Source organism: Tupaia chinensis, unplaced genomic scaffold (genome assembly GCF_000334495.1).
Source record: "Tupaia chinensis unplaced genomic scaffold, TupChi_1.0 Scaffold145916_1, whole genome shotgun sequence".
Classification (NCBI taxonomy): Eukaryota; Metazoa; Chordata; class Mammalia; order Scandentia; family Tupaiidae; genus Tupaia; species Tupaia belangeri.
In genome coordinates, this window is record NW_006205774.1 from 125,646 (window position 1) to 144,221 (window position 18,576).

General features: G+C 36.5%; 1 protein-coding gene across 1 annotated transcript; it reads left to right on the top strand.

Annotated features, from left to right (window-relative positions):
* The first annotated feature begins 721 nt into the window (after positions 1-721).
* On the top strand, positions 722-4,757 carry SOSTDC1 (sclerostin domain containing 1). Its single transcript, XM_006168680.3, has 2 exons — positions 722-1,098; positions 3,661-4,757. The coding sequence occupies exons 1-2, from the start codon at positions 894-896 to the stop codon at positions 4,074-4,076; spliced, it is 621 nt and encodes a 206-aa protein (XP_006168742.1). The 5' UTR covers positions 722-893; the 3' UTR covers positions 4,077-4,757.
* The last annotated feature ends 13,819 nt before the right edge of the window (positions 4,758-18,576 follow it).

Consider the following 18,576-nt stretch of genomic DNA (forward strand, 5'->3'; position numbering starts at 1 on the left):
TAAACCTACGTTCTGTAATAAATTTAAAAAAAAAACTAGAAAAAATTATTTTGAATTTGTGAAATAATAGCTTGTGGAAAATGGCTTTTTTTGTCTAAAATGCTATGACTGTTAATATTTGTGACATTTTTAAGATGAAAATTGAACTAGTTACTTTAATGCAGACAGAACTGTGCTCGTTATTCTCTACACAGAACCCCTGGCAATAATTTACCTAACAGCACAGTTGTTCATGCAGATCAAAGCAGCATTATTTAAGTGTGTCCAGGGGGCAGATTTTGATCTCCGTGCCTTATACTTTAAAGAAAAAAAAAATAGTGGTTTGTTTCTTCGGACACCAAATATGCTTAACTTAGTGAGGTGTTTCCTGTAAGTTCTAGAGTATTTCAACTCACATAAATTCTTCCTGTTCTCTGGGAAGAAAGAAGCCCCTATGTGTCTCAAATATTCTAAAATCTAAGAAGAATATGAGGGAAAGCCAATCCTTTCAAATGAACAGCAGCATATTTTCCTTGAAATAAAACTCGACTGGGAGCTAGATTCAGGAAAGGAAATGGCAGAGCCTGTAGTTGCTATAGAATGTGCTTAGCTGCTCCGGCTCGCAGACAAGTGATGAAGTCCAACTCTGAAATTTCAGGCAATTTGTATACCAAGCTCCTCCTTTCCTGCAAGCCTTCTTTTCCATTGGCAACATTCTTTTGCAGGGTCATGTAGGGATCCCACCCCTTCTCTGTGTTTTCACTCTGAAGCTCTACACAACTTTACACCTGAATGAACGCCAACCCTCTGTGGATATATAAAGGGAACCTTGAGGAGGAATTTCACAGTTACAGTGCAGAGGCAGAGGGGAAGGAATTAACCAGCTCTCCAGCCAAGCAAATCCTCTGCACACCATGCTTCCTCCTGCCATTCATTTCTATCTCATTCCCCTTGCATGCATCCTAATGAAAAGCTGTTTGGCTTTTAAAAATGATGCCACAGAAATCCTTTATTCACATGTTGTTAAACCTGTTCCAGCACACTCCAGCAGCAACAGCACGTTGAATCAAGCCAGAAATGGAGGCAGGCATTTCAGTAACACTGGACTGGATCGGAACAGTAAGTGTGTTTTACTTGTACAATTTGTTTTATTTATTTTCTCTTTTGGTAGCATTAGCTCACATTCCTGTAATTTCATCGTTAACTAACCTGAACCATACATATTTTGCTAAACAATCTGGGAGTAATCTGCAGCATGTATAGATTGGCATTCTTCCCTAGGTAGTGATTGTAAAGTTACCATAACTAAAACAATGGTCTGATAATGGAAGTGTAGAATTAAGTTTTATTAAACATTCACACACACACTCACACACACACATTTCCAGTAATTAAACTATTGCTTCTTTAAAATCATGTAAAATGAGAATTTTAGAAAGTATTGTTTTAGATTAAGTTCAGGTGTTTCATCAGTTTATTTCAGGACATGTGCATTTTGGTAAAGTGTATAAAGGTAAAGAAGGTAACTGAGCAAAAGTGTGTACAGGAAATTACAAGGGAAAAAAAGGAAGCTTTCAAGAAAAAATTGTTCACATGAATTTCTACATTATGTCTAATAAAATACTTGAAAGTTTTGTTGATACTCAGTGTAAAAGAGGGATAAAACACAATGCTAGAGAATCATATTTTTCTGAAATGATTCCTTATCAACCAACTCAAAATTTAGGTAACTATATACTTCTGAAAAAGCCTGGGGACATTTTTATAGCTTAAGAGATTGAAACTATCAGTACAATAAAGGCTTGTACAGTGAGCATTTTCTTTTCCTTTTTGGTTTGCTTATTTGACACACTAATTGACCACTAGGTAGGGGGATTCAAATTTCTTCTTCCAACTTTTGTTCCATTCTTTTCCTTTAAAAGAGTCCACATGCAAATAATCAGGAATTAAGAGAGACAGACAGAAACAGTGCACAGGAAATCTTACACAGATCTTGTGCCCCTCCTCCTTAACTCCATTCAAGTGCTGAAAGTAATTCTGACCTTTGAAAAGCCAAAGCAAATATGACTGGTAATGTCTGTCTAAGAAAACCAAGGTGGTTTTACTTTCATGAAGAAGATTGCTTTTAAGTACATAGGAAATGTCTGATTATTATTAGATTAGTAAGCAATGTGGTGGATATTCATTGTCAATGAACTGTCACTGCAAAAATGCCGCATCTCTGTATACACAGGAACAAAAACCTAGACAGTCAAAACCATCTCTAGCTGTTTCCAGGTGCATTCCTAAGGCAGCTGCAGGAAGGTGAGCAGAAATCAAAATCAGGCAAGCTGAGTACATTGTCTAACTAAATAGTTTACTTTAATTTTAATCCCATAACTCTGGATTTGATATGAATGCATGTGTCTATACATATATTTTCCCATAACGATTACATTCCCTGTAGGCTGTATGTCTTACCTCAGATGTACTGGGGTCTAGAGATGAAGTGAAACTCCTAACTCAGTTTCTGCTTTGAGTTAACTTTAAGTATTCTGTGTAGAACTACTTCAATGTCCTTTTTAATTCTTAAATTGCAGCAGCCTGTACTTTTGAACACCCCCCACCTCCCCCGTTAACAAGATTTGATTTCTTTTCAAGCTTGTTATAGGTAATTCTTCTCAAGTTTAGGAGCAAGAAAACAAGGCAATGGCAAGTTGAGCTTCAAATATTTCAAGATTAATTTTTGCTTTAATTACATAAGGCATGTACTGAGAAACAGCTAATTAGAGAACAAACTAAATAACTAAACAAAATCCAAATAACTAAACAAAAAGTTTGCCATGACCAATATTCAGGAAATGAACACCATGGTTCCTTTTGCAGTTGTAAATCAGACATGTTAGGCATTTTTCTGCCATAAAATTCATAGAAATGTAGCCAAGTTGTTATGGCAACCATACGTTCCTGATTTAGGGGCTTTTATGTTCTTTACATTTTGAGTTATAGTGGCATTTTGCATTATAAATATCTCACTACTTGTATTTTTGCAAGATAACTTGGGAATTTATGTTTAAAATGTAGTTATTAAGTTTGATATGCAAAATGCCAGACATTGTGCACATACGTATGTATAATTCTCTGCAGCTGAATTCTTTCATTGAAATGAAATACTACAGAGTGCATGTGCCTTAGACACAATATTTAAATACTTTCCACATTTTCTCAACAGATTTAAAAAAAAAAACTAATTAAAAGCACTTGCAGACATTAACCAATATGACCCATGAGAAAGAGAACATTAAAGTGTACTATTTTTAACTCAATAAAAAATGAATATTTACAAATAAATGTAAGAGGTGCTCAACACTTACTGGGACATAAGACTAAGACACTGGGATTTTCAAATATTCTAATAAGCAATTAGTTAATGCTATACATGGGAAAAATTAGGCCTAGGTTATTATTATTTAAATGTAGATCCATGTAAACTGATGATTTGCATTAAAGTATTTCTACGGCCCTCCAGGCAGGTTTTTACATTGTGAAAATAAAGTAGGTGTTCACTTTCTACTTGGTAATTTACCATACTTTGGATTTTATTTTTGTCATTGCAGATTACTTTGCAGGAAAAAAAAAAAAAAGCCATGATTATTATTATTTTTTTTGTCTCTGATGCACATTCTTTTCTGTTTCCTGCAGCTCGTGTTCAAGTTGGTTGCCGGGAACTGCGGTCCACCAAGTACATCTCGGATGGCCAGTGTACCAGCATCAGCCCCTTGAAGGAGCTGGTGTGTGCTGGTGAGTGCTTGCCCCTGCCAGTGCTCCCTAACTGGATCGGAGGAGGCTATGGAACAAAGTACTGGAGCAGGAGGAGCTCCCAGGAGTGGAGATGTGTCAATGACAAGACACGTACCCAGAGAATCCAGCTGCAGTGTCAAGATGGCAGCACACGCACCTACAAGATCACAGTGGTCACTGCCTGCAAGTGTAAGAGGTACACCCGGCAGCACAATGAATCCAGTCACAACTTTGAGAGCGTGTCACCTGCCAAGCCAGCCCAGCATCACAGAGAGCGGAAAAGATCCAGCAAATCCAGCAAGCACAGCATGAGTTAGAACTCAGACTCCCATAACTGGACTGACTAGTAACCATCTGCTTTACAGATTTGATTGCCTGGAAGACTCAAGCCTGCCATTGGTATTTTCTCACTTGAAAGTATATGCTTCCTGCTTTGATCAAACCCAGCAAGCTGTCCTAAATATCAGGACCTTTTTTGGGAATAGTTTTTCCTTTTCAAGTTTTTCAAGATGTACGTATATCTGTGAGCACAATTTGCATTTAAATTCCATGCATCTTACAGTTTGAATTCCCCATCATTCTTAAAAGACTATTAATACTATATACATCACTGAACCATTATGTTTTAAAACAGAAAGGGGCCTTTCAGTTATCCTCCATCTCCTGGCTCATCCCTACCCCTAAATAAAACCCTCTCAAACCCAAAACTGTTGCCATGAATCTTCACAGTAACATTTCAGAAATGCTTTTTTGGTAATCTTCATGGAAACAGTTTAGCAGTCATGAGTGATCTTCCTTTGAAAGAGAGTGAAAGACCTTGTGACATTTCACTTCAAAAATAAGCCCTGTAGCTTTTTACAGTGTCTTAGTATGAAATTATACCCTGCATGCTGACCCTCGCTTGGAATGGAATGCCAGAAATGCATGGCAGCAGCTAATAAGTAAAGCTGATTAACTATTTATTTGTCAATGTTATTATTTAATAAGCTTTCACCTGTGATTTTTTTCAAAATGTTAATTTTTTAATGTTTTGAAACTTTTTCATGAACCTAAATATTTTCCTTTATGATTTGTGGCTGATCTAGGAATTTGAAAGTACATGTTGTAGATATGTAAAATAAATATTTTAGTCTCCTTATTACATATATGTTTTATTATGAATTTTATTGATAGTATGGATCTTTTAAAATCAATAAGATGCTTTGTAAAGCTAAAGTACGTAATACTTTCTTATCTATTCTGTGCAATCAGAAGGTGACTTGACCTTGAATTCCATTGGTGTCTTTTAATGAAAATAAACACTGTTGAAAGTATTGTCTTTGCCTCTAACATGTTTGAAAATGCACATGGTTGCAAAAATTCTAAACAAATGTATGAGTAATTAGTTTTTTTTTTTTTTTTTGCTAAGTCACATCCAGGCTTTGATGAAAATATCCATAGTAAGAAAAGAGAGAAAGAAAGAAAAGGAGACCATATCTTAATAAATGGGATGGTTGAAGTGACCAGCAGATGACATAACGGCTATGTCTCTGGACTTCCCTGCAGCTGACTGCAGTTCAAGTCCTGGAACTGGTGGCTTTAAACTCATGCTGGGCATGTGTGTGTGTGCCCAAGATCCCAAGAGGAGTATGGGAGAGAAAGGATTGTGGTTAGGCTATCCCCCCTGGAGAGTGATTTTTCACCTTCTTCTGTCTTTCTCTGTCTTTCTGGCGAGCACACATGCCCTATAGCAAAAACCTCTCCAAAAAAAAGAAAAAGGGATGGTTGAAGAAGTTGGGTGCACTGGCAGTGAGTTGTAATGAAAATATTGGTTTTATATATACCAGTGGATGCCCCACATGTTGCATATTATAATCTCCTGGGGCAGACCCAATGCTCAGACTTCCATCCAAATTACATCAGAATTTCTGTAGGTGCAGCTCAGATATCAATAGTTTTGGGTTTTCTAGATGATCTCAAGGTGCAGCTGAGCATAAGAGCAGAAGGAATTATGAAGGGAAACTGAATACTATTATATGGTCCCCAAACCAAACCAACCAACCAAACAAAAAACAATGAAAAAATTTTAAGTATTTCTGATTTAGGAATATTGTTATTTTAAGCAACATAACTACAGTATTGAACCAGATTAGTCAGTTAAAAGACTGACATGTCAATTTAATCAAATGATTGATTCTATGACTTCAAATAAAGAAAACCAAAGAGGCTCTATTAGCTAATGACAAAATATTCTAGATTTTTCCTTTTTGGACATTGAGCATGAAGGACTCTTTAGTACTTTTTTACAGTACTTTGTGCTTTTTGTACTAAAAAATAAACGAATCATATCCACTTATTGATTTATCTTTCAGTTTTAATGATTAACATTTTAAACTTTCAACTCATTATATTAATACATGAGACTTTTTGTTTGTTTTTGAGAGATTTCTGCCATAGGGTGTGTGCACTCACCAGAGAGACAAAAGTGAGAAATCACCCTAAGGGAGCTGGCCATTCCTCAGTTCCTTCTCCTCCAGTCTCCTTTGAGGAATTTGGGGATACATGCACATGCGCCCTTCTGAGTTTCAAGCTACCATGTCTGGAACTTGAACTGAAGTGGACCACGTGGGAGTCCAATGCCCTAACTGGTATGGCACTTACTGGCCTCAGTATGTCTGAGACATTTATAATAATAATATCATAGGTTTGGATATACTAAAATGTATTGTTTTATATGTCTAGTTCACTTGTTCATCAATATGGGATATTTTGGATAACAAAGCAAATTTAAGACATCTTAGCCATTTCTTCTTCTCAACAAGATAGCATCTTCTATAGACCATAGAGACAGTTTGAAGAATTAATGTGGCTAGGGGCCAGCCTTTTAGCCTAGTGGTTAAGGAACCAGAGATCACATGGCAAACCACAGTTCAAATTCCAGTGTATACTAAATTAGTACACTGGGAATGTGCAGTACAGGTCCTGATGGAAAGGAGAAGTGGGAGAGAAGGGTTTGCGTTGTGCCATGCCTCATTGGGGGTTGCTTTCTCCCTCTTGTTCTCTGTCTCTTTGCCTCTCTGGCAGCACATATACCCTCTAGAAAGTAAATTTTTTTTAAAGAAATTATTAGTGTGTCCTAAGATCTGTGGAATAAAATAGACTTGACCCACCAATGGCATTTCAGAATCAAGAAGACTATGGTATTTCCTTTTACTAATTAAACATTAAAACAAAAGTTTGAGTGATAATAAAATGCTACACTCTTCACTGATTTCATTAGTAATAGTGCATTAACAAATGCTTTACAGATGTACTAACAAAAATAAAATGTAATCAAAGAGGTTTATAAGTAAGACTCTGTAGTCTCTGTTACGTCGAAAGTAGATCTATTTCTCACAGTCTCATTCAATTTATTGATTCATTTCAGGTCATGTTACATTGGTGATGTATTGACTGCATGGTACTTAACATCAAATGACAGGGACCATCAGTTGGTGTAATAGCTATATTGCTGGACACCCATGTAGTCAACTGTGGTTCGAGTCCTGGACATAGTGGCTGAAACTCATGCTGGGCGTTGTGTGCGTGCATGAGTGCCCAAGATCCTGAGAGGAGAATGGAGAAGGGATTGCAGCGTGGCCATCCCCACTAGGGGGTGATTTCTTGCTTTCTGTTTCTGTCTCTTTCTGGCGAGCGCACGTGCCCTATAGCAAAAACCTCTCCCAAAGGAAAAAAAAAAAAAAAAAACTCAAATGACAGGAAAAAGGTGACCAATCAACAAGAAAGGCCTAGGATAAAACCAGTCTCTCAGTCAAGTAAAAATTAAAAGTCAACAGAAAGAGTAGGGAGTGAAGAAAACAATATTTAGCAGCAGAAAAATCAGAAAACTTCCAAATTGTTGAATAAAATTAAAGCATTTAAAAAATGTAATAGGTTTCAATTTTCACTTTTGTTTTCTAGCATCATGAAATTTTAGATACCAAAATCTAATTGCTTTTATTTGTAATTAAAACATCATTTGGATTAGATTTAACTCTTGAAAATACTAGTGTACCAATAAAATGGGAATTTGTTCCATACCTTAAATTCAGAATTTATATGCTTTCTATGGTCAGACAGTCTTAATAAAAACCAAAATGAATACCAAGATTTTTCTTTCTATTTTAATTTGACCAGAGAGGGACAGAAAGAGAGAAAGAGAGCAAGAAAGGAAGCCACCAAGTCTGGGACCTAAACCACGGTCAGCCATAAGGGAGTCCAGGATCCCCAAGCACCATGCCACCTGCTGGGCCCCAATAGCAAATTTTTGATGGGCTCATCAGGAGTCCATTGGGAAGATGACTTAGAATCCTCAGTATTAGAGAGTAGCATTCTCTTGTTATCATGTTTCCTTCTCTGAAATGCAGATAAAGATTACTTCCATCTTGGTTTCATTGGAACCTATTAAAATACAGTTCCATGTTGAACTGAAATGAGTAAAGGTATGTGAACTAAGTAGATAGACACTTGTTCATGGAAATCTTTATTACATTCATAAAAAGGGAACTGCTGGAATAATATCCCAAGAGACTTTCCACTTGTCAGAGTCATTTTCAATTCCATTGGCATCATGCTTGGCTCAAAACCCAATACCACATTTAATGCATTTGCATGTATATTTTGCACATTGTCTTGAAGAGCTGTAGGGTAACAACTATTGCAGAAATCTCAGTGGGAAGAAGTTTCAATTTCCAGTTTCAAAAATCGATTAAAGTGAATTAATGACAAACTGCATAATTATTTCTACAGCAAATTAGACTGAATGACAGTTTATCATTCGTATTGCTGACTTGCTAAAAGATTTATTTTCTATTAACATATAAAGAGTAAAACAGTTTGGAGGATTTCTAATGAAGACATTTGTAGTTTTTCCTTTTAATTTTATTAACTATAAACCAATGTTTATTTTGCAATGTTGATTTTATTTTTAACAGAGGGATTAGGTGCTTGACTCTGAGGAAAAAAATGTCTAAATGGAATGACACTGTCAGACACAGACATATTAAATCAAAACTGATTATGAGTTTGATAGGGCATAAAGGTAAGTTACTATAGGCTGACAGCACTGGCAGCAGTGGTGCGGAGCCTTGCATTAGCAAGGCTCTGTGATGCTGAAACTACTTGGGGAAGGTCCTGGCTCTGTGATGCTGAAACTACTTGGGGAAGGTCCTGGGTTTATAACCAGAGGACTTACTGTACAAGTTGGGTGGTTATATGCCTGTTATCTGGGAGGACTGAGGCTAAACATGGAATGCAGTGTGAAGATCTACTGGGAGTGCCTGTCTTACTCTCTACCACACCTCTGTGTTTCTTTTATGAAAGAAAAAAAAATTAAGTCTTTTTTACTTGTATTTTAGTTTAGTTTAGTTTCTTTTATCCATTCAGTTACTATACATCATTTAGCTTATAAAGTGAATTTTCTAACATGAATACATTTCTCAACAGTATAGTTGGAGATACTATACATGTTGTCATCAACAGATAATAATCCATTTCTGTGTCCTATAAATGTCTTGCCTCTCTATGTTTCTCCGTAATATCTTTCCTCAGACTCTTCTCCTCCCCTCACTCTCTTCCCACACTGTATTCAGTATCTATAATAATTTTCGTTGTTTCTATACAAACTTTCAGTTTCAGCCATAAAGTACAGCTGTTATAAAGTGGAAACATACAATGTCTTGCCTTCACAGCCTGACTTGCTTCACTCAGCAGTAAACTTTCCGCATTGGTTTATTTTCTATTAAAAGTCAGGGTCTTGTTTTTTATGGCTGAATAGTATTCCACAAAGTATATGTGCCACACTTTCTCAATCTATTCTTCCATTCATGGACCTTTAGGTTGGTTCCATGTCTTAGCAATTGTGAATAATAGCACAATAAACATAGATGTGCAAGCACTTTTCCAACTTAGCGTTCTCCTGTCCTTTGGGTAGATACCCAGGAGTGGGATTGCTGAATTATATGTTAGTTTTATTTGTAGATCTTTGAGGAATCTTCAAATTGTTCTTCACAGTGACTGGACCAATTTATGTTCTCAGCAGCAGTGTAGGAGAGTTCCTCTTTCACCACATCCCCCCCAGCACTTATCATTTTTTTTTTTTTAATCTTAGTCATTCTGACTGGGGTTAGGTGGTATCTCATTGTGATTTTGATCTGTATCTCCCTTATGGTGAGGGCTGCTGAGCACTTTTTTCATATGTATTTTGGCTGTTCATATGCCTTCCTTAGAGAGTTGTTTTTTCAGCTCATATTTTCCCATCTTTCAATTGGGTTGATCATTATTTTTTTCTGGTAAGCCACTTGAGTTCCGTGTGTATTCTGGTTATCAATTCCTTATCTGAAGCATAGTTTACAAAAATATTCTTCTATTGTGAGGTTTGTTGATTCACACTAATTACTGTGTCTTTTGCTGTGCAGAAGCTTCTTAATCTGACATTATTTCCACTTGTCTATTTTTGGTATTATTTTCAGTCCTTTGAGGGTCTTATTTAAGAGGTCTTTGCCTACACCAATGTACCCAGAGTTTCCCCAGTGTTTTCCAGTGGTAGTTTTATAGTTTGAGGTTTTAGACTTAGATCTTTGATGCACTTTGTGCTGATTTTTGTCAACGGTGAGAGGTAGGGGTTCAGATTCATCTTTCTGCATGTGGATACCCAGTTTTGTCAGCACCATTTACTAAAGAGGTTTTCTTTTTCTCAGTGGATTGACTGGTACCCTTGTCAAAAATCAGTTAGCTGTATGTTTTGGGATTTATTTTTGGGGTCTCTATTCTGTTCTATTGGTTCACATGTCTGTTTTTGTGCAATGTTGTTTTGATTATCACAACTTTGTAGGATATTTTGGGGTTGGGTAGTGAATTGCCTCCTATTCCACTCTTCTTGCACAGGATAGCTTAGGCAATATACGGTCTTTTATAATTGCAGACAAATTCTATGATTGTCTTTTTTACTTCTGTGAAGAATGTCTCTGGTGCTTTGATTGGGATTGTGTTAAGTATCTAGATTAATTTGGGTAGAATTGTCATTTTGATTATATTAATTCTTGTGATCTAGGAACATGGGATATCCTTCTACTTTTTTTTTTTTTTCTTTTTCAATTTTTTTTCTTGTTTGTTTCTCATAGTTGTCCTTGTGGAGGTCTTTGACTTCTTTGGTTCGACTTGTTGCTATGTATATTATATTTTTTGTGGCTATGGTAAATGGAATTACTTTCTTTAGTTCTATCTCAGTCTGCTTGCTGTTCATATAAAGAAATGCTATAGATTGTTATATGTTGATTTTGTATCCTTCAAATTTATTGTATTCATTTATTGCTTCCAGGCATTTTTTTCATGAATACCATTGGGTCTTCTATGTATACAATGATGCTATCTGCAAATAGAGTTAATTTTATCTCTTCTTTTCCTGTTTGAATGCCTTTTATTTTATTCTCTTTTCTGATTGCATTGGCAAGGACTTCCAGGACTATATTGAAAAGGAATGGGGAAAGTGGGCATCCTTGTCTTGTACCAGTTTTTAGTGGAAAAGCTTTCAAGTTTTCCCCATGCATAATGATGTTAGTTATGGATTTTTCATAAATAGCTTAATAATGAAGCGATGTTATATTTTATCAACTGCTTTTTCTGCATCAATTGATATGATCATATGGGTTTTATCTTTCTTTCTGTTAATATGGTGTATTACGTTATGGTTTTATGTATATCGAATCACCCTTGCATACCTAGAATAAAACCAATCTGGTCATCATGTAAAATCTTTTTTATATGTTGTTGGATATGATTTGCTAGTATCTGTTGAGAATTTTCCCATCTATATTCATCCGAGATATTGGTCTATAGTTTTCCTTTCTTGTCATGTCCTTATCTGTTTTTTAAGGATAAGGGTGATGAATGTTTCACAGAATGAATTTGGAAGTGTTCCATTGTTTTGTATCTTTTGAAATAACTTGAGTAGAATGGGGGTTAACTCTTCTTTAGAAGTTTTGTAGAATTAAGAAGTGAAGCCATCAGGACCAGGGCTTTTCTTTGTAGGGAGGTTATTAATTACTGATTCAATCTCATTGCTTGTTATGGGCCTATTCAGGCTTTCTATGTCCTCCTGACTCAATCTTGGTACATTATATATGTCCAGGATTTTGTTAATCTCATCCAGGTTTTCTCGTTTGTTGACATACAGTCACTCATAATATCCCTTAATGATTTTTTAATTTCTATTGTGTCTGTTGTTATATTGCTAGCTTCACTGAAAATTTGCTTTATCTGGTTCCTTTCTCTCTTCTTAACTAGTCTAGCTCATGCTGTGTTGATTTTGTATATCTTTTCAAAGAACCAGCTTTTGGTTTAATCTATTTTCTCTATATTTTGTATATTTTCTATTTAACTTATTTCTGCTCAAATCTTTATTATTTCTTTTCTCCTGGTGTTTTTCGAATTTTATTTTTTTGAGAGGTTTTCGCTATAGGGCATGTGCGCTCACCAGACAGATAGAGACATAGAGACAGAAAGCGAGAAATCACCCCTCAGGGGGGATGGTCATGCCGCAATCCCTTCTCCTCCATTCTCCTCTCGGGATCTTGGGCATGCACGCACATATACCCTGCGTGAGTTCCAAGCCACCGGGTCCAGGATGCGAACCGCAGTCGACTACGTGAGAATCCAGCGACATAGCCATTACGCTAACTGCTGGTTCCCTAATTTTTTTTGTTGTTGTTGTTGCTTTTCCAGTTCTCTGAGGCATGATGTTAAATTGTCCATTTGCCAATTTTCCATCTTTTTCTTATGCACACTAATTGCAATGAACTTCCCTTTTATGGCTGCTTTTGCTGTGTCTCATAGATTATGGAAACTTGTGTGCTCATTATCATTGGCTTCCATGAATCTTTTGATTTTAGTCTTAATTTCTTCAGTAGTTGTGAGGTCATTCAGGAGTAGGTTATTTAGTTTCCATGTATTTGTGTATTTTTGAGGGTTTTCCCTAAAATTAACATCAAGTTTAATTCAATCATGGTCAGAGGAGATGCTGGATATAATTTCTATGCCTTTGAATTTCCAAAGGCTTGTTTTATGCCCTATCATGTGGGCAGTCTTCGAAAAAGTTTCCACATGGGGGTAAGAAAAAAGTATATTTTGTGGTGGAAAATTCTATAAATATCTGTTAAGTCTGCTTGATTTATGGTATCATTTAGATCCTGTATTTCTTTGTTTATATTTTGTTTAGATGGTTTGTCCAAAGGAGATAGTGGGGTGTTGAGATCCCCAACAATTGTGTTGTACTCTATCTCTTCTTTTAGATCTAACAGTCTTTCCTTCACATATTAGGAAGCTTCTGAGTTGGGTGCATAGATATTTATAAGCATTATATCTTCTTGATGAATTAGCGCTTTTCCCTACTATATAATGCCCTTCTTTGTCTCTTCTTACAGTTTTTGTTTTAAGGTCTAATTTGTCTGAAATTAGTATAGAGACTTTAGCTTTTTTTTTGTTCCCGTTTACATGGAATGTTTTTTGCCAGCCCTTCACTTTTGATCTATTTATGTGTTTATGCATTTCTTTTCTTTTTCTTTTCTTTTTTTTTGGAGAAGTTTTTTTTGCTATAGGGTGTGTGCGCTCGCCAGACAGACAGAGAGAAACATAGAGACAGAAAGCGAGAAATCATCCCTCACGGGGGATGGTCACGCCGCAATCCCTTCTCCTCCATTCTCCTCTCGGGATCTTGGGCACGCATGCGCACGCACCCGGCGTGAGTTTAAGCCACCAGGTCCGGGACGCGAACCGCGGTCGACTAGGTGGGAGTCCCGCGACATAGCCATTACGCTAACTGCTGGTTCCCCTTCATGCATTTATTGTAAGTAACAGATAGAGGGTTACTTTTTTTTTTTTTTTTTTTAACACTTCAATCTTTTTCTCTTGCTTGGAAAATTTAATCCATTATCATTCAATGTTATTATCACTATTTCTGGACTTGTCCCTACCAAGTTGGCCATTTTCTAGCTTGTTTTTTATTTCCCCCTTTCTGTCTGTTCCTCTTTTAGTTTTCCTGGTATAGCACTCTCTTCGGAATTTCTTGAAGAGCTGGTCTGCGGTTGGTAAATTCTTTCAGATTTTGTTTGAGAAAATGTTTATCGTATTTTCCCCACATGAAGGATAATGTTGCTGGGTATGATAACCTTGGCTGAAATTGTCTCTCTCTTAACACTTTCCATATATCGTCCCATTCTTTCCTTGCTTGCATAGTTTCTGTCAAAAGGTCCAATGTTAGTCTGATGGGATAACCTTCGTAACTCAGTTGTTGTTTCTCTCTTGCCAATTTTAGTGTCTTGTCTTTATCTGTGGTTTTGGCCAGTCTGGCTATGATGTGCCATGGAGAGTATATTCTTGGATTAATTCTATTTGAAATTCTTTGTATTTCTTGGTCCTGGATGTTTGAGTGCTACTCTAGACTTGGAAAGTTTTTTCCAGGATTTCATGGAATAAATTTTCAATGCCATTATTAGTTTCTTCACCTTCCAGGATACCAATTATTCAAATATTTGGATGTTTAATGGAATCTAGTATTTCTCATATATTATCCTCATTTATTTATTTATTGGTGATTTTTTTCTATCTTTTGGTGTTTTTTTTGTTTTTGTTTTTGTTTTTTTTCTAGGTTAGAGGTTTTGTTTTCTACATCTGCGATTCAATCTTCAGCATGGTCAAATCGGCTTTTAATATTTTTGAAAGAGATTTTAATTTCCTATATTGCTATCTTCATTGCTAACAGTTCCATTTGATTCTTTCTTACAGTGGTAATTTCTTCTTTCATATCATGGAAGGACTTTCTTATCTCCTGGAGTTCATTGTCTCTTTTCTGTTCCATCTCATAGATTTTTGTCCTCATGAATATTTTGAATTCTTTCTCTGATATTTCAGTAACTTTTGTTTTTTCAAGAGATGGAGAGTTATTGTGCTCTTTTAATGGCCATGTATTTCCTAGTTTTTCATATGTGAAGCTCTTCTGCGACTTTTAGTCATTTGGTGAGTATTCACTTTTGGATAACTCTTTGGAGAATGTTTCTGCAACTGGGAACTAATTTGCTTCCCTTTGGCTGTGAGTCACTTCTGTGCCAAAGTCACTCTTCTGCTGTGGTTAGCAATGTAGTCACCGCGGGAGGAGTCTTCTATTCAGGTTTCTGAAGAGTTGTTTCTCCTCTTTTGCTCTTTCATTGCTGAGGCAAGGATTCCTGAGAGCCTCATGATACTAAGATGTTTGAAAACTGCAATTCTAGACCCGTCTAGTTCCACTAGGGGGTGGAGAATGAGCAGAAAATGACAATGTAAGAGTAAAGATAAAAAAGAAAATCAAAGAGGAAAAAAGAAAAAGTTGGACTCCGTGCTTGTGCACCATGCGATTTGGGCATGGGGCTACAGACGGAGATGAATTTTGCCGAAAGCTGAGAGCTGTCCTGATCTTTCTGGTGGCTGGGAGTTGTCTGACATTGGGGGTTGAGGCTGGGGCTGAGGTTCAGCCCTGCCTCAGGTTCCCTGACTGGCAGGAGGTTACAGATGGAGACTGACTCTGTTTTTCAAAAAAAAAAAATTTTTAATGAGAGATTTTTGTGATAGGGCACATGCATTGGCTGAAGAGACAGAGACAGAGAAACAGAAACCTAGAAATCACTTCCTTGGGGGATGGCCACTCTGCCATCCCTTCTCTTCCATTATCCTCTCAGGATTTTGGGCATGCATGCACATGCACCCAGTATGAGTTTAAAGCTGCTGGCTCTGGGACTCGAACTGCAGTTGACTAGAGTCCAGAGACATAAGCATTATGCCATCTGCTGGTCCTCATGAAAGAAGTTTTTAAAAACAGAAATTAAGTTACCATTAAAATATAGATATCATTTTTTTCATAGAAGCAAATTTCCTTTTTATTGCCAGAGGGTGAGAGTGCTTGCCAGAGAGAGAAAGAAAGAAAACTCCTCAGTGGGGTGTGGACATACTGCCATACTTTTTACTCCATTTCTCCAACACATCAGGATTTGGGTACACACATACACACATGCCCTGCATGTTTTTCAAGTCACCAGGGTCAGGATTCAACCTGTGGGTGGTTAAGAGGGGTACTATTTATTCTATGCAGTGGTTCACTGCTATACTTTAGATCTGGTCTTGAAATTGATTGTCTTTAAATTTACACAGATTTAGAGCCAGCAGGTGGCATGAAAGTTAAAGGGGCTGGATTTCACATGGCAGACTCGCTGGTGTATTAGACTCGATGACTTGAAAAACATCTGTGTGCGTATGTGCTCAAAATCCTGCGAGGTGAATGGAGGAGGGGGGATTGTGGAATGGTCATTCCCCTGAGGGGTGCTTTCTTACTTTCTCTTTTTCTTGCTGTCTGTCTTCTTCTGGCAAGCAAACATGCCTTATAGCAAACTAAAAAGCAAAAAATTTCACACAAATTAAAAAAATGTCTAACAATATTGGCAAATTTGTCACAAAAATTATCACTTCAATTCTTTTATTTATTGAGATATTCACCTAAACTTGGCATTCAAAGGTAACCGAAACCACTGAACCCAGCCATCTGGTAACCAGGACATTTTAACATTCCTTTCTAGTTTCTAATTGGCCCATATTCCATGTTGAATAGCTGACAAGTTTTACTGACTTAAGGTTTCTGTATGATTGTTTGCATTGTTTTCTCACTTGCTTTTTATATATAAGTTGTAAAATAATTTGGTTGCTTTCCTTTTACTTCATCAAGCTCAAAGTGTTTAATGAAAGTCTTTTTGCCACAATTTTCTTTTTTTTGCAAATCAAAGACAAAAAATTGGCAAATGCATTTGATAATCTAATGAAAGCTGCCACTTTGCTGATCATTGTACAACCTCTCCTAAGAGTTGATTAATTCTGTCTATTCGATACTAATACAAAAATTTACATTTGATCTCTGATATAGTTTGACATTTAAGTATTAATAAAATGTTTTCTATTTGACTCATCTGTAATTTTTTTACATAGAAATTTTATATAAGTGATTTTGAAGACACAAAGTTAGAAACAGAAGATTTGGAATCTGGTTTTGATTTTACTGTTAATAATCTGTTGAGTAAACTTAAAAAATTATTTTTCAGCTCCCTTAAATTCAGTTACTTCATCTGCAAAAGAAAAGAAGTGAACTAGGTATTATCCAATGGCTCTTCTTGACCTAAACTCTTCACATTCTATTATTTTAAACATTACAGGTGAAATCCATAACAGCAGATTTGATTTATGCTGCTCTCTATTTCTGATTCTGTATCCAGCTCACCCAGTTGTGAAGTTTTGGAATAACACTTTGATCATACTTGTTATAGAAGTAGACAAATACCATCATACTCAATGTCTCTGTAAGGTAGACAATATTAAGAAGAAAGTAGAGACCCACTTTCAGGAGGGTTGAACTGGGTTTGCTGGTTGTACTGGTCTTTTCCCACTATTTGTCCAAACTTGAGCAACACCAAAGAAATGAATGGACCAGGGAGGTAAGGGAACTTTGCACAAAACAGATTAGAATTTTTCTCGGTTGGAACCAGCAGATGGTGTAATGGTTATGTTGCTGGATTCCCATGTGTTCGACCATGGGCTTAAAACTAGACCTAGTGGCTTAAAACTCACATTGGGTGTGTGTGTAATGCGTGCCCAAGATCCTGAGAGGCAAATGGAGGAGATGGGATTGTGGCATAACCATTCCCTCTGAGGGAATGATTTCTCGCTTTCTATCTCTATCTCTCCAGTGAGCACATGTGCCCTATAACAAAATCTCCCTAAAAAGTTTTTTTAATGTAATTTCTCTCTGTTAAAAAACTCTTTTGCTACTCTATTATCTACCTACTTTTAGAGAGAAAAATAAGAGAAACTGTAACCTATAAAGAGAATTGGATTTTATTATAAAAATATTGATGCTTTAGTTTTTTGAAGTTTTTTTTTTCTTTTAATTATTCAAGGGTGTGTGAGCTTGTCAGAAACACAGAGATAGGAAAAAAGAGGGAGAAAACACTCCCCAGAGGGGTGTGGCAGTGTTACAATCCCTTCTCCATTTCTCTATTCTGTTAGATTTTAGTTATGCATGAACTTATACCTGATGTGTTTTTACAAGACATCGGGGCTGGGATCTGAACTGCGTAGTCACCCATTTGGGATCCAACTCCCTTAACCACTAGAATGTGAGGCTACCTCTAAATGTTTTATTTTAGAAACCACAACAAAATATATATATATATATATAGAAAAACTGGACAAAATATTTTATTGTATTTGAAATTCATTTATAAATCTATTCCTTTAGTTACTAATTGTTAACTTTACCTATGTCTATTAGGTTCTTTTTTTTTTTTTTGAGAGGTTTTTGCTATAGGGCACATGCGCTCACCAGGCAGACAGAGACAGAGAGACAGAAAGCAAGAAATCACCTCCCAGGGGGGATGGCCACGCCACAATCCCTTCTCCTCCGTTCTCCTCTCAGAATCTTGGGCACGCACGCACACACACCCGGCGTGAGTTTTCCGGGACGCGAACCGTGGTCGGCTACATGGGAGTCCAGCGACATAGCCGTTATGCTAACTGCTCGTCCTTGTCTATTAGGTTTAAACAACACATTGGTGAACAAACGGCAATCTAATTAAGAAATGAACAAATTTCCTACTGTAAAGTGCCAAAGTAGATATACATAATTTCATTCTTGAGCAAAACTCAAGGTATTATTGCTATGATCCATATTTAAGCTGAACTATTTGGACTTGAAACATCAAAGAATATATTTCAGAATGGAATGTTATTTAT